Source organism: Neolamprologus multifasciatus, unplaced genomic scaffold (genome assembly GCF_963576455.1).
Source record: "Neolamprologus multifasciatus unplaced genomic scaffold, fNeoMul1.2 chr03_unloc_1, whole genome shotgun sequence".
Taxonomy (NCBI): domain Eukaryota; kingdom Metazoa; phylum Chordata; class Actinopteri; order Cichliformes; family Cichlidae; genus Neolamprologus; species Neolamprologus multifasciatus.
The window spans coordinates 1,211,038-1,223,251 of record NW_028181971.1 but is presented as its reverse complement, the minus strand read 5'-3'; the positions used below and the strand labels follow the sequence as shown (position 1 = coordinate 1,223,251).

At 41.7% G+C, this 12,214-nt stretch overlaps 1 protein-coding gene across 7 annotated transcripts in view; it reads right to left on the bottom strand.

The window, feature by feature from the left end:
• LOC146490533 (protein NLRC3-like) overlaps nucleotides 1-12,214 on the bottom strand; it is a 133,633-nt gene that overhangs the window by 30,730 nt on the left and 90,689 nt on the right. For 4 of the 7 annotated variants that reach the window (XM_085153070.1, XM_085153067.1, XM_085153068.1 and 1 more), the window contains 8 exons: nucleotides 11,933-12,062; nucleotides 11,574-11,675; nucleotides 10,499-10,577; nucleotides 10,151-10,337; nucleotides 8,222-10,022; nucleotides 4,241-4,393; nucleotides 3,831-4,004; nucleotides 2,463-2,636 (listed from right to left, as the gene is read on the bottom strand). In XM_085153070.1, the coding sequence (XP_085009196.1) occupies nucleotides 2,463-2,636; nucleotides 3,831-4,004; nucleotides 4,241-4,393; nucleotides 8,222-10,022; nucleotides 10,151-10,337; nucleotides 10,499-10,577; nucleotides 11,574-11,675; nucleotides 11,933-12,051 (2,789 nt within the window). In that variant the 5' untranslated portion in view covers nucleotides 12,052-12,062. Of the gene's footprint in view, nucleotides 1-137; nucleotides 1,070-2,462; nucleotides 2,637-3,830; nucleotides 4,005-4,240; nucleotides 4,394-8,221; nucleotides 10,023-10,150; nucleotides 10,338-10,498; nucleotides 10,578-11,573; nucleotides 11,676-11,932; nucleotides 12,209-12,214 lie in introns of those variants that run through there. The other 3 variants (XM_085153069.1, XM_085153072.1, XM_085153071.1) reach the window with 3 other exon arrangements.

Below are 12,214 nucleotides of genomic sequence, written 5' to 3'. Positions count from 1 at the left end.
GCTTTTTTAATTTCTGATCTGATCTCCTTCCTAATTTCTCTGACTTTCAAGACATTCCCTTCAATAAAAGCTTTTTTCCTTTCATGAATCAGCCTCATAAGAGCTTTTGAAGACCATGGTTTGTTATTAGGGAAAAAATGCACAACCTTTGAAGGAATAATCATGTCTCTGCAAAAGGAGATATAGCTGCAGACAACGTCAGTGAGTTCATTAATGTCTCTACATGATTCTGTAAACACCGACCAGTCTGTACAGTCAAAGCAGCCCTGCAGGGCTAAAGAGGCGTCGTCACTCCAAACCTTTGTGCACTGTTTCCTCACTTTCTCTCTTCTCAGTACAGTCTTGTAAACTGGCAGAAAATGCACCGTGTTGTGATCCGAGGGCGGGGCCAGCCACAGATGTATACACACATTTTATGGAACCGTAACATAGATCCAGAGTCTTATTGAAGCGTGTGGGACAGTTCACATACTGATAAAAACTGCTCGGTGTTTCCTTCAAGTCGCAGCGATTAAAGTCCCCAAGAACAATATCAGGAGACTCAGGAGAGAGAGATTGTAGTGAGTGGATGACGTTAGAGATGGTGTCAGTCGCATTCTTAGGATTCGCTTTAGGATGGATGTAAACGACGATGACGTTGATCTGTGGGAATTCCCTCGGCAGATAAAATGCCCTCAAAGACACAGAGAGGAGCTCAATGTCAGGCAGACACACTTGTCTATGAACGGTCACGTTTTTACACCATTTCTGATTTATATACAAACACACCCCTCCTCCTTGAGATTTCTGGGTAGCTCTGGGGTCTCGATCCAAACGTATGGGAAACCCGAAGCCATTTAGTTCCAGAGAACAATCAGGGTCAGAGTCCTTGAGCCAAGTCTCTGTGAATGCCATTAGACATGTATCCCTGTAGTCACGCAAATGTGCGACATTCAAATGCAGTTCATCCAATTTACTCCTCAGAGACTGCACATTAGCCAGGATTATTGATGGTAAAGAAATACGATTGTATCATATTTACAATCGCTGACATAGGCCTCCCTTCTTACCCCGCTTCCTTGCTTTGACTCTGTTAAAGACAAAAGTGCCCCTGTCGTTACTGGATAATATATAGCTGGGAAACACTGGAGGGTGAGAAGAGTCCAGAGACGGGCCTTTCCACCGAAGATCCAGAAGAAACTCCCGTGAGTAGCAATGACTCCAAACAACCGTCAGGATTGCCAATAAAACCATGTGAAATAAAAAACCCTTACTCTTTGTTAAAAGAAGTTCCACAAAGCACAAGCCGATGCTATAGGATTTCCTCAGGCAAAAAAAATATATATAAAGAAATAAAAGAATGAAATAAAATAAGTTAAAACACTGACAGAGAGAGACAACCTGCTGGTTGCCGCAAGAGCAGTGCCCCTCTTTCTAGTCTAGATTGAGAATGCATCAAGACCACTCACTCACCCTTCCCTCCCGCCTCTCAGCTGCTGAAACTCACAGTTTGTTACCATGGAAGAGTCACTCCTTCATCTGAGATGAAGCCTGATAGTCTGACTGATGCAACATAACATTCAGTCTACACTTTGTTTTTGTGCAAAGATGATAAGTAGACTAAAGGAAAAATATATGAACTCAGTTCCACCACTGTTAAAAAAACAGTGTCTGACTCGCAATTTGCTGCTGCAGTAATGTAAGTAAAATAATCTGAAAGTCACTATTTGACTAAATTATTTAGATGAGAAAATATATATTTAACACATTTGAGGAAATACTAATAAAATAAACAAAATAAATGTCCAATTTAGAAATCTTATTCTTTTCTGCTCTATAAAATAGTTGTTTTTATTTTTCAATCACTCATCGTAGCAGTAGGATTTACATGAAAATAAAAACAAATTAAGTTTGAGTGAAAAAGTACATTTTTGGCACTCTCTGGGCAACTGACTCATTGACTCAAATGACTTAAAAAACCTGGTTCATTTTGGCGAGTGACTCATTTAAACTTGATTCGGTAAAAATATTCAAATTTACCATCACTAATACAAATCCCTTTGGAGAAAACAGCTTTAAAACATGTATTGTTAAATTCCAGATGTTTCTTTGCAAGGAAAACTCAAACACTGAAACAATACCACCAGTAACCTCCTACACATGGAAATGTGGTGTCATTAAAGACATAATAATTTCATTGATACCCAATATCCAGCAAAATATGTAATTTGTACAGTTTGTTCCTAACGAAATCAAATGTATATATTGTGGAAAATTAGCCAAATTTATGTAAAATGGCAAGTACATGAATTTTGTTTAAAAATAAACAAACATATGACTGTGACAAATTTTACACAGTAATTCAGAGTCTAATAATCCACTCAAATATAAATATAAGTTCAGCTAAAAGCTCTATACATAAGTCAATCAATAATATAATTCACATTTTAAATGATCATATGTGTTAAAGTTTGAATCCTGACCTGAGAGTTTCCACTGCACACTGTGAACTCTTTAGTCCACCAGACAGAAGCTTCACTCCTGAATCCTGCAGGTCACAGTTACTCAGGTCCAGCTCTCTCAGACTGGAGGACTGGGCACTAAGGACTGAGCACAGAGCTTCACAGCTTCTCTCTGACAGGTTACAGCCACCTAGTCTGAAAAATAAAAGATAATCTATAATACTTATGTAAAGTTTGTTATTATATTACATGCCATCTTTTTATTTTTGATGAAACCTTAACATACTAAGATACAACATCATGTGGATGAACTTGAATAAAATGGGTTTTTTTTTAATATATCTTTATTTGGACTGGACAGGAAAAAACCATCTGCATAGCAGTATATGAATAACATGGGAACAAAGTTCTCCCAGGTTTTAGATTAAGTCCAGGAGAGCAAATGATAAACAAAGTGATCAGCGGGTGCATATTAACCTCCACTAGCTATTACTAGGAGAGTTGCTCGCATGCTCTGCCGAAGGAGATATATAGAACACATTACATGGAACTATAAACACAAACTGGGGGGTTGCCCATGCTGCAATCATGGTGAACAAATAAGTAAATAAACAAGCAATCATAATAGAAGTAAATGTAAAAAACCAAAGAAACCAAAAAAACAACAACCAAGTAATAGTGAGATCAAGTGAAAAGATTTAGTAGGGATCATGGTTGTGGCATTTTTCAGGATGAGGAAAAAATGTGACTAAGCATCATTGAACTCGGACAGTTTGCATTCATGATCAATATATGATCCCAGCTGTAAGTATCTATGAAAGTTGTATTTTGTCAGGTTGTGATTGTCCCATAAGGTCTCAAATCTGAGCACAATATTTCTATTGGATCTTTTTCCTCTTTAAGTGCACTTAAATGCTAAATGGCCTGTATTTGTATAGCGCTTTTACTAGTCCCGCCTAGGGACCCCAAAGCGCTTTACACACCCAGTCATCCACCCATTCACACACACACATTCACACACTGGTGGAGGCAAACTAGAGTTGTAGCCACAGCTGCCCTGGGGCAGACTGACAGAAGCGAGGCTGCCATATCGCGTCATCGGCCCTTCTGGCCAACACCAGTAGGCAGTAGGTGAAGTGTCTTGCGCAAGGACACAACGACCGAGACTGTCCGAACCGGCAACCTTCCGATTACAAAGCAAACTCCCAACTCTTGAGCCACGATCGCCCCTTAATACACTTAGTGTATTAATTTACTTGGGGCAGTTTTAATAAGTTTTGGTCGAGAGCTCTCTTACTAGGTTGCCCTCCCCACGAGCGCCGGAACTGGAAGCCTTGAATAAAATGTTTAATTGGTTCAGTTTAAAAAACAAATGTCAATTGATCTGACCTCAGAGTATTTAGTTTACAGTTTAAACTTTGTAGTCCAGCAGACAGAAACTTCACTCCTGAATCCTGCACATTTTTGATACTCAGGTCCAGCTCTGTCAGAGTAGAGGACTGAGAGCTGAGCATTGAGGACACAGCTTCACAGTTTTCCGCTAAAAGTTCACAGACGTTGAGTCTGAAAATGAAAACATGAACAAAGACTGATGTTAAAGTGTAATCAGGGTGCAATAACTAATCTTATATTTTAAGAATCCTTGTTGTTTTATGCTGAGCAGATGTGGTACGAAACAACAGTAAATTGATCAAGTTAACCTTTACTGTTTAAATTGCTGGATTTATTTTCTCAGTTAAAAACAAACAAACAAACAAACAAACAAACAAAAGAAAAAGAAGAATACAAATCGGTCAGACCTCAGAATATTCAGTTTGGCTGACAGAAGCTTTACTGCTGAATCATTCAGGCTCTTGGTGCTCAGGTCCAGCTCTCTCAGACTACAGGACTGGGAGTTGACCACTGACAACAAATCTGTACAGCCTCTCTCTGACAGGTTACAGCTGCTCAGCCTGGAAAAAATAACAAGAATAAACAAAACAATAATATTTATTATCAAATAAAATCTCTTTATATGTTGAACCTAAGTAATCAAATGTGTACAAATGAGTACACTACAATGCACAATTAAATAAAAAAAGTTCAAGAATTTAAGTGTAACAGAAGAAAAATATTTCAAATTAAACAATTATTCCAATGTATGTAAATGGAAACCAGTGAAGAGCAGCTTAATTTAGTGACAGTAGTTCAGTGTGTGCTGGCACAGGCCTGTGAGTACTGCAGTATTACAGTTACTACAGTACTGCTGGTCACTTTATTAATTCTAATATGTGTTTTACTGTAAATGTAGTTATAAATAATGTATCACATCCTGGACTTGGTGCAGACTCTCGTTTCATTTTCTGTCTAAAAGCTGCTTTGGCTCATTCCCCTTTAAAGCCCCTCTCTCCCTAAAGGCCAACTTTATTTTGATTGGATGATTTCATAAAGCACGCTGAAGGGCAGTAGCCAGTTATCATGAGCTCCATCTCCTCCACCTTCTGGTTTAGAAATTATAAGAAACTGTAAACCTCATAAAAACTCGTCTTGATGCATGCTCAATCATCCAGGTTAGTAAATCCCAAAAGTTGATTCTGTTCATCTGGACGTAGCGCTTTCAGTGGGAGAAAAGTTTCGTCACTCATCCAGGTGACTTCTTCAGTCTCAGCTGACTGCAGGTTTCCAACCATATAAAAAGAACATTTGCATTATGACTGAAACCAGGCCACTGAAGGAACAATAGGCTGGGAGGTCAGTTCCTTGGTCATTAGGTTTCAGTCATTATGTAGATGTACTTTTTATAAGATTGGGGAAAGCTGCAGTCAGCTGAGCCTGAAGAAGTCACCTTGATGAGTGACAAAACGTTTCTCCCGCTGAGAACGCTACGTCCAGATGAACAGAATCAAACTGTGGGGGCTCATAAAATCATGATTAGAAATCTTCTCAGATGTATTTTTACATTTTAGATCCACAGCAACAAAGTTCACAGCAGGACATCTCTGTTCAGTAATTATTATGCCCATTACCTGCAAACTGTGAGGTACGCAGGTAATGTCAGGTAAACACTAGCTGTCTGAAACTGTTCCTGTTAAATGTGTGTATAAAGGAAATAAGCTGAAATACAGAGACTGGATGGATCTGTGCTTTGACTTTGACACCAAACATTTCTTCCTGTTAAAAGGGAGTTTTTCCTTTCCCACTGTCGCCAAAGTTCTTGCTCATAGGGGGTCATATGATTGTTGGATTTTTCTCTGTATGTACTGTATTACTGTACGATCTACTGTACAATATAAAGTGCATTGAGGCGACTGTTGTTGTGATTTGGCGCTATATAAATAAAATTGATTTGAATTACATCCCATTTCAGGTACCTGGAACCTGAACCTTCTCTGGAAACCTGGGACGCTGGCGGGTTTCTCTTGCTTACCTATCTGCTCATCCTCTTTCTTTCTGCTCGCATGATGATTTCCTGGTTGAGTTTGTAAAGACTTTTGCTCAGGACCTTCTTGCTGTGCGGCAACAGTGCTAACCACCGTCCGCTGTATTTTTTTCAGTCATTAAATCAAACCATGAAAGATCAGCTTGCTTCTCGCGATGAACCTGTCTGTTTTCGATTCCACACCAGGGTCTGCCCACTGGTAAGTTTGGCAATAAGGGTGGAGGATACTCACACAAACAAAAAAAAACCCAGATTGCAACTCCAAGTCTCTGTGCTAGTTAACCAGACCTTTCAGGCTCTTGTTCAATCAGAACCTCATGGAGTCTGAGTTAGCGAGACATTAGCAAGCGTTAAACAACCCTCTATGCGCCCTTAATCCGCCAACTCCCACTAAGTCATTAACTAACCGAGTGTCCCCTGACATAACTCACCGCACAGAGCCTGTCACCCCTGGCAATCACAAGAAAACACTTACCTTTTTTGCTTTTCATGCACCTCACAAACCACTCATACTCGGGTTTCCTAGAATTACATAACCCACACTTAGACTGGTCAGGTCAGAGGGTAATCAGTTAGAGTCTGTTCTGTCGTTCAAATTGCCTTGTTTCCGCCCGTCCACCGGAACCTGTGGAACCATCAACCAACACTGAGACTGTTTTAGATCTCTCCTCTGTGCCCACCAAATGTCATGATCTTCAGGAAGTATTTAGCAAAAGTAAAGCGCTTTCACTGCCACCTCACAGACCACATGACTGCACCATAGAACTACTCTCTGGCTCCACCCGGCCTTCTAGCTGGCTGTATAACCTGTCTAGACCTGAGTGTGCGGCTATGGAAAAGTACATTAAGGAATCCCTCGGTGCAGGCATAATGCAACGATTGTCATCTCAAGTTGGAACTTATTTTTTGTGGGGAAAAAGGATGGCTCTCTCTGGCCATGCATTTACTTCAGGGGCCTCAGTGATATTACCATCAAGAATAAGTACCTATTACCTCATTAGCTCTGCTTTCAGGCCATTTCACAGCGCCACAGGGTTTACAAAACCCCACCTCCTCAACGCTTACCACTTTTTCCAGATCAATCAGGGAGACAAGTGGAACACCGTTTTAAACATGCCATTGGGGACTACGAGTATTTGGTCATGCCGCCTGGGTTAACTAATGCTCCCGCAATGTTTCAAGATTAATTAATGATGTCCTCCGGGACTTCCTTGACAGGTTCGTATTGGTGTATCTGGATGATATTCTCATTTTTCCCAAAACCTGCGAGGAACATCAGTCTCATGTCCATGCTATTTTTCCAACGTTTGCTGGAGAATAAACCTTATGTCAAAGCAGAAAAGGGTGAATTCCATTCCTCATCAATAACTTTTTTCAGTTACATTTTGGCATGGGGGCAGGTGAAGACGGATCTGGCAAAAGTGAAAGCTTTCACAGAGTGACCTACCCCTTGTACCCATTGTAGATCCCAGAAGCATCTCCAATGGGTTTTGGGAATAGCAAATTTTTATAGACGGTTCATTTGCAACTATAGTCAGGTAGCTGCACCACTCAAGTCTCAGCATGCATCTGGTCCCCCAAAGCTGAAACTGCATTCACCAAACTGAAGTATCTGTTCACCACGGCACCTTTTTGGTTCACCCTGATCACAGTTATCATTGTAAAGGTGGACACATCCGAAATTGGAGAAGGGGGAGGTAAATGATGCCAAGTGGAAGAGAATGCTTTGGGGGGGGGGGGGGGGGCTGTCATGCTGCTGTCATGGTCTGTGTGAGCGGCTGTGGTTTCCCACTAGACTCTGGTTTCTGCCTTTGGGTGTAGCCAGGTGTATAAATAAAGCCTTCACGTCTAGTAATATTCAGTTCCTTCACCTTTGTCTGTATTTTGGGTTCACCATGTTGTTCTGGCCACACCAAGATAACAGATTTATATTTGAAAAACAGAGAGACATTGGGGATTGCAATAAAGATGAGACACAAACCAGACCTTAAAATAAGAACATCTGAAAAAGATGTAGGTGCAGTCTGGTAGCTCAAGTATTTCCTTTAAAAAAAACAGAGTTAAACTCCTGGTTGTTGGAGACAAGTGAACAACTTGAGGATAATAAACCTGTCAGAGGGGCTGAAGGATCAGAGCTCATGTTCTTATTGGCTGGATCTGGATTGTGCTTTGATTCGAGTTAAAGACAAAAATATTTCAGAAATGCTGACATGTCCTGCTGGAGTGAAATATTTAAAGTATCATATTTGACTAAGTGACTATTTTTGAAATTTTCTTAAAAAGGCAGTGATCTTTGAACTGAGCACCTCTGATTTTTTTGCCATGATTTTAAGAATGAAGCGATGAGTTCATGTTTACTCACAGAGCTTTGTTGGAGGCTTTGACCACTGGCAGCAGCCTCAGAAGAGCCTCCTCTGAAGCAGAGTATTTCTTCAGGTCAAACACATCCAGATCTTTTTCTGATGACAGTAAGATGAAGACCAGAGCTGACCACTGAGCAGGAGACAGTTCATCTGTGGAGAGACGTCCTGATCTCAGGGACTGTTGGATCTCCTCCACTAGAGAACGATCATTCAGTTCATTCAGACAGTGGATCAGATTGATGCTTTTCTCTGCAGACAGATTCTTACTGAGCTTCTCCTTGATATACTTGACTGTTTCCTGATTGGTGTGTGAGCTACTTCCTGTCTGTGTCAGCAGACCTCGTAGGAGACTCTGATTGGTCTGCAGGGAAAGACCCAGGAGGAAGCGGAGGAACAAGTCCAGGTGTCCATTTGGACTCTGTAAGGCCTTGTCCACAGCACTCTGGTGGAGAGATTGTAGGTTTGGTTTGTTAAATAATTTAGACCACTTGGATGTTGTTTTTTGTTCTTCCAGCAGATTGAGTCCAGAGTTGATGAAGGTCAGATGGACATGAAGAGCAGCCAGAAACTCCTGAACACTCAGATGGATGAAGCAGAACACCTTGTCCTGGTACAGTCCTCTCTCCTCTTTAAAGATCTGTGTGAACACTCCTGAGTACACTGAGGCTGCTCTGATATCGATGCCACACTCTGTCAGGTCTGATTCATAGAAGATCAGGTTTCCTTTCTGCAGCTGATCAAAAGCCAGTTTTCCCAGAGACTCCATCATCTTCCTGCTCTCTGGACTCCAGTGTGGATCTGTCTCAGCTCCTCCATCATACTTGACCTTCTTCACTTTGGCCTGAACCACCAGGAAGTGGATGTACATCTCAGTCAGGGTGTTGGGCAGCTGTCCTCCCTCTCTGGTTTCCAGCACATCCTCCAGAACTGTAGCAGTGATCCAGCAGAAGACTGGGATGTGGCACATGATGTGGAGGCTTCGTGATGTCTTGATGTGGGAGATGATCCTGCTGGCCTGCTCCTCATCTCTGAATCTCTTCCTGAAGTACTCCTCCTTCTGTGGGTCAGTGAACCCTCTGACCTCTGTCACCATGCCAAGACAGTCAGGAGGGATCTGATTGGCTGCTGCAGGTCGTGTGGTTATCCAGAGGCGAGCAGAGGGAAGCAGTTTCCCCCTGATGAGGTTTATCAGCAGCACATCCACTGAGGTGGACTTTCTAGGGTCAGTTAGGATTGTAGTTTTGTGGAAGTCCAGAGGAAGTCGACACTCATCCAGACCATCAAAGATGAACACAACCTGGAAGTCTTCAAAGCTGCAGATTCCTGCTTCTTTGGTTTCAGTAAAGAAGTGATGAACAAGTTCCACCAAGCTGAACTTTTCCTCTTTCAGCACATTCAGCTCTCTGAAAGTGAATGGAAACATGAACTGGATGTCCTGGTTGGCTTTGTCTTCAGCCCAGTCGAGGGTGTATTTCTGTGTTAAGACTGTTTTCCCAATGCCAGCCACTCCCTTTGTCAGCACTGTTCTGATTGGTTCGTCTTTTCCAGGTGAGGCTTTAAAGATGTCTTCTTGTCTGATTGTTGTTTCTGGTCTGTGTGGTTTCCTGGATGCTGTTTCAATCTGTCTGACCTCATGTTCATCATTGACCTCTGCAGTCCCTCCCTCTGTCATGTAGAGCTCTGTGTAGATCTGATTCAGAAGGGTTGGGTTTCCTGCTTTAGCGATCCCCTCAAACACACAGTGGAACTTCTTCTTCAGAGCAGATTTAAGGTTACGATGACAAACAGCAGCTTGAACTTCTGAATGAGAAGAAAAATAAACACTCAATTCCAAAAAGAACTAATCTTTAAAACATGTTGCTCCATCTTCCATCTCTGGAAAATGTTCATTTATCCAAAACTTTAAATCTTTACAGAAATCTTCTTACTGCTCTGCAGACGGTCAGCCAGCTCCTCCAGCTTCATTCTCCTCAGGAAGTGCACTGTGATCTTCACAAATGCCTCTCTGCTGCTGCTTCTCTTACTCTCTAAGCATTCTGTGTAACCTGGACTCAGAATCTTCTGGATCTTCTTCAGCTCGTTCTTCACAAAAGTGATGATGTTGTCCTCCAGCAGCTGGAACAGAATATTTATGAATGAGCCAATCAGACTGAAATCATGGAGCCAAACATCAGATCCATGTTGGACACACTGACAATCCACTGGTCTACAAAGAGCAGCATGGAGATGACTGTGAACAGAACAGATGTAACAGTAGTTGTTGTACATGTACAGACCTTAAATATGGAGTCCAGCTGTGTTTGATGCTGCTGGGCAGACTGACCACTAGGAACCTCTGAGCTCTGCTGCTCCACTCTGTGGAGGAACCATGAAGAATTAGATCAACACAGGATAAAGATCCAGGAGTTTCTGCTCAAATAACTTCATCTGAATCAGGTTTGCCAAGTTTTAAACTCTCAGACTGTGAAAATATGGGTCATTTTTACTAAGTTTATGAACGTCCTTTCAGTGGTGATGTCAGGGATGATTTTGAAGAAGCTCATTAAACTGAACCATCAGCAGATCACTGCTCCAAAACCAGAACATGATCCGAGGTCTCCCTCCACCACCAGAACACCAGCTTTATTAACGTGGTAGATCAGTGTAGTACAGATCAATAACTGATGAGTCATTTGATCAAAATCACCGAGTGCTTCACATCTGAGCCTCTGATGTTTCTGTAGACATTTTGCATATTTAATGAATGTCTGACAGTTTTACATTCATTCTATGAATACAGTGGAAATGTTGTGTTATAGTCTCCATGTTTTTTCCAGCATCATAAATTCTTAAGTTCAGAAAATTAGATTCTTTTTTCACAGCTGAAAAACAACAACATTTATTCTTTATTGAAATCTGCATCGTCCACTCCAAAGGTCACAATCTGAAGGTAACATCTGGTTTGTTCCCTGTGATTAAATCTGAGCATCAGTATGGTGGGATTTATCCACTACATCCACACCACTGTGGTTCAGTGTTGTCCTGATGGAGTCTCATTAACAGCAGCCAGTATGATCCAGGCTTTAGCTGCTGGGTCTCTGTGTGACCTCTCAGACTGTTTAACAGATCAGACACAAAGAGAATCAGAGCAGCTCTGTTCTTTAAAGACAAACATGAACCCACTCAGGTCACACTTTCCCCACAGATATGAGCATCACTGTCCTCAAACAGCAAATGACCAAGTCTAACATTTGGATCTTTTCTCTTTCATTGTTTTCTTTTTAATGAATCTTTGTAACAATCTGAGGATGTTTCAGGTCATATTTATCCAAGAAACACAAACATGTAAAGGAGTCATCACAGCTCTCTGACCTCGTTGGTCCAGGTTCACCACTGAAGTTTGGAACGTCGCCTTTGGACCAGTCACTCCTCACAGACGGACAGCTGGACCCTGCAGACTGTGACCTCTGACCTCTGCAGACACAAACATGATTGAAGCAGCTGTGATCACACAGACTGCAGATAATGCAGCTGTTTCCTGTCAGTAACAGTCCTCTTAGATTAGAGTTCAGCTTTTTACAGGAAAACTGGACAAAACTGAGTTTTGTTACAAACTCATTTTCATTTTCCTCTCAGCTCACAAACACAGTCAGACAATCAACCAGAATCAACACTGATTATAATGTCAGTGTAGAATTATTTCTGTTACTCAGTGGGTTCAGCTCTCTGACCTCGTTGGTCCAGGTTCAGCACTGAAGTCTGGTTGTTGACCTTTGGACCGGTCACTCCTCACAGACGGACAGCTGGACCCTGCAGACTCTGCTCTGTCCTCCTCTTCCTCCATCATCATCTTCAGTCAGTCTGAGAGGTAAACCACAAACACTCAGTGAGTTCACATTAACAGGAGTAACTGAGTTACAGTCGCTGACCTCTGACCTGTCATGTAACCTAGAAACCAGGTCAATATGTCTGTAGGTTCAGTCATCCAGGTCATGTGATCTAAGGAGCTTGGA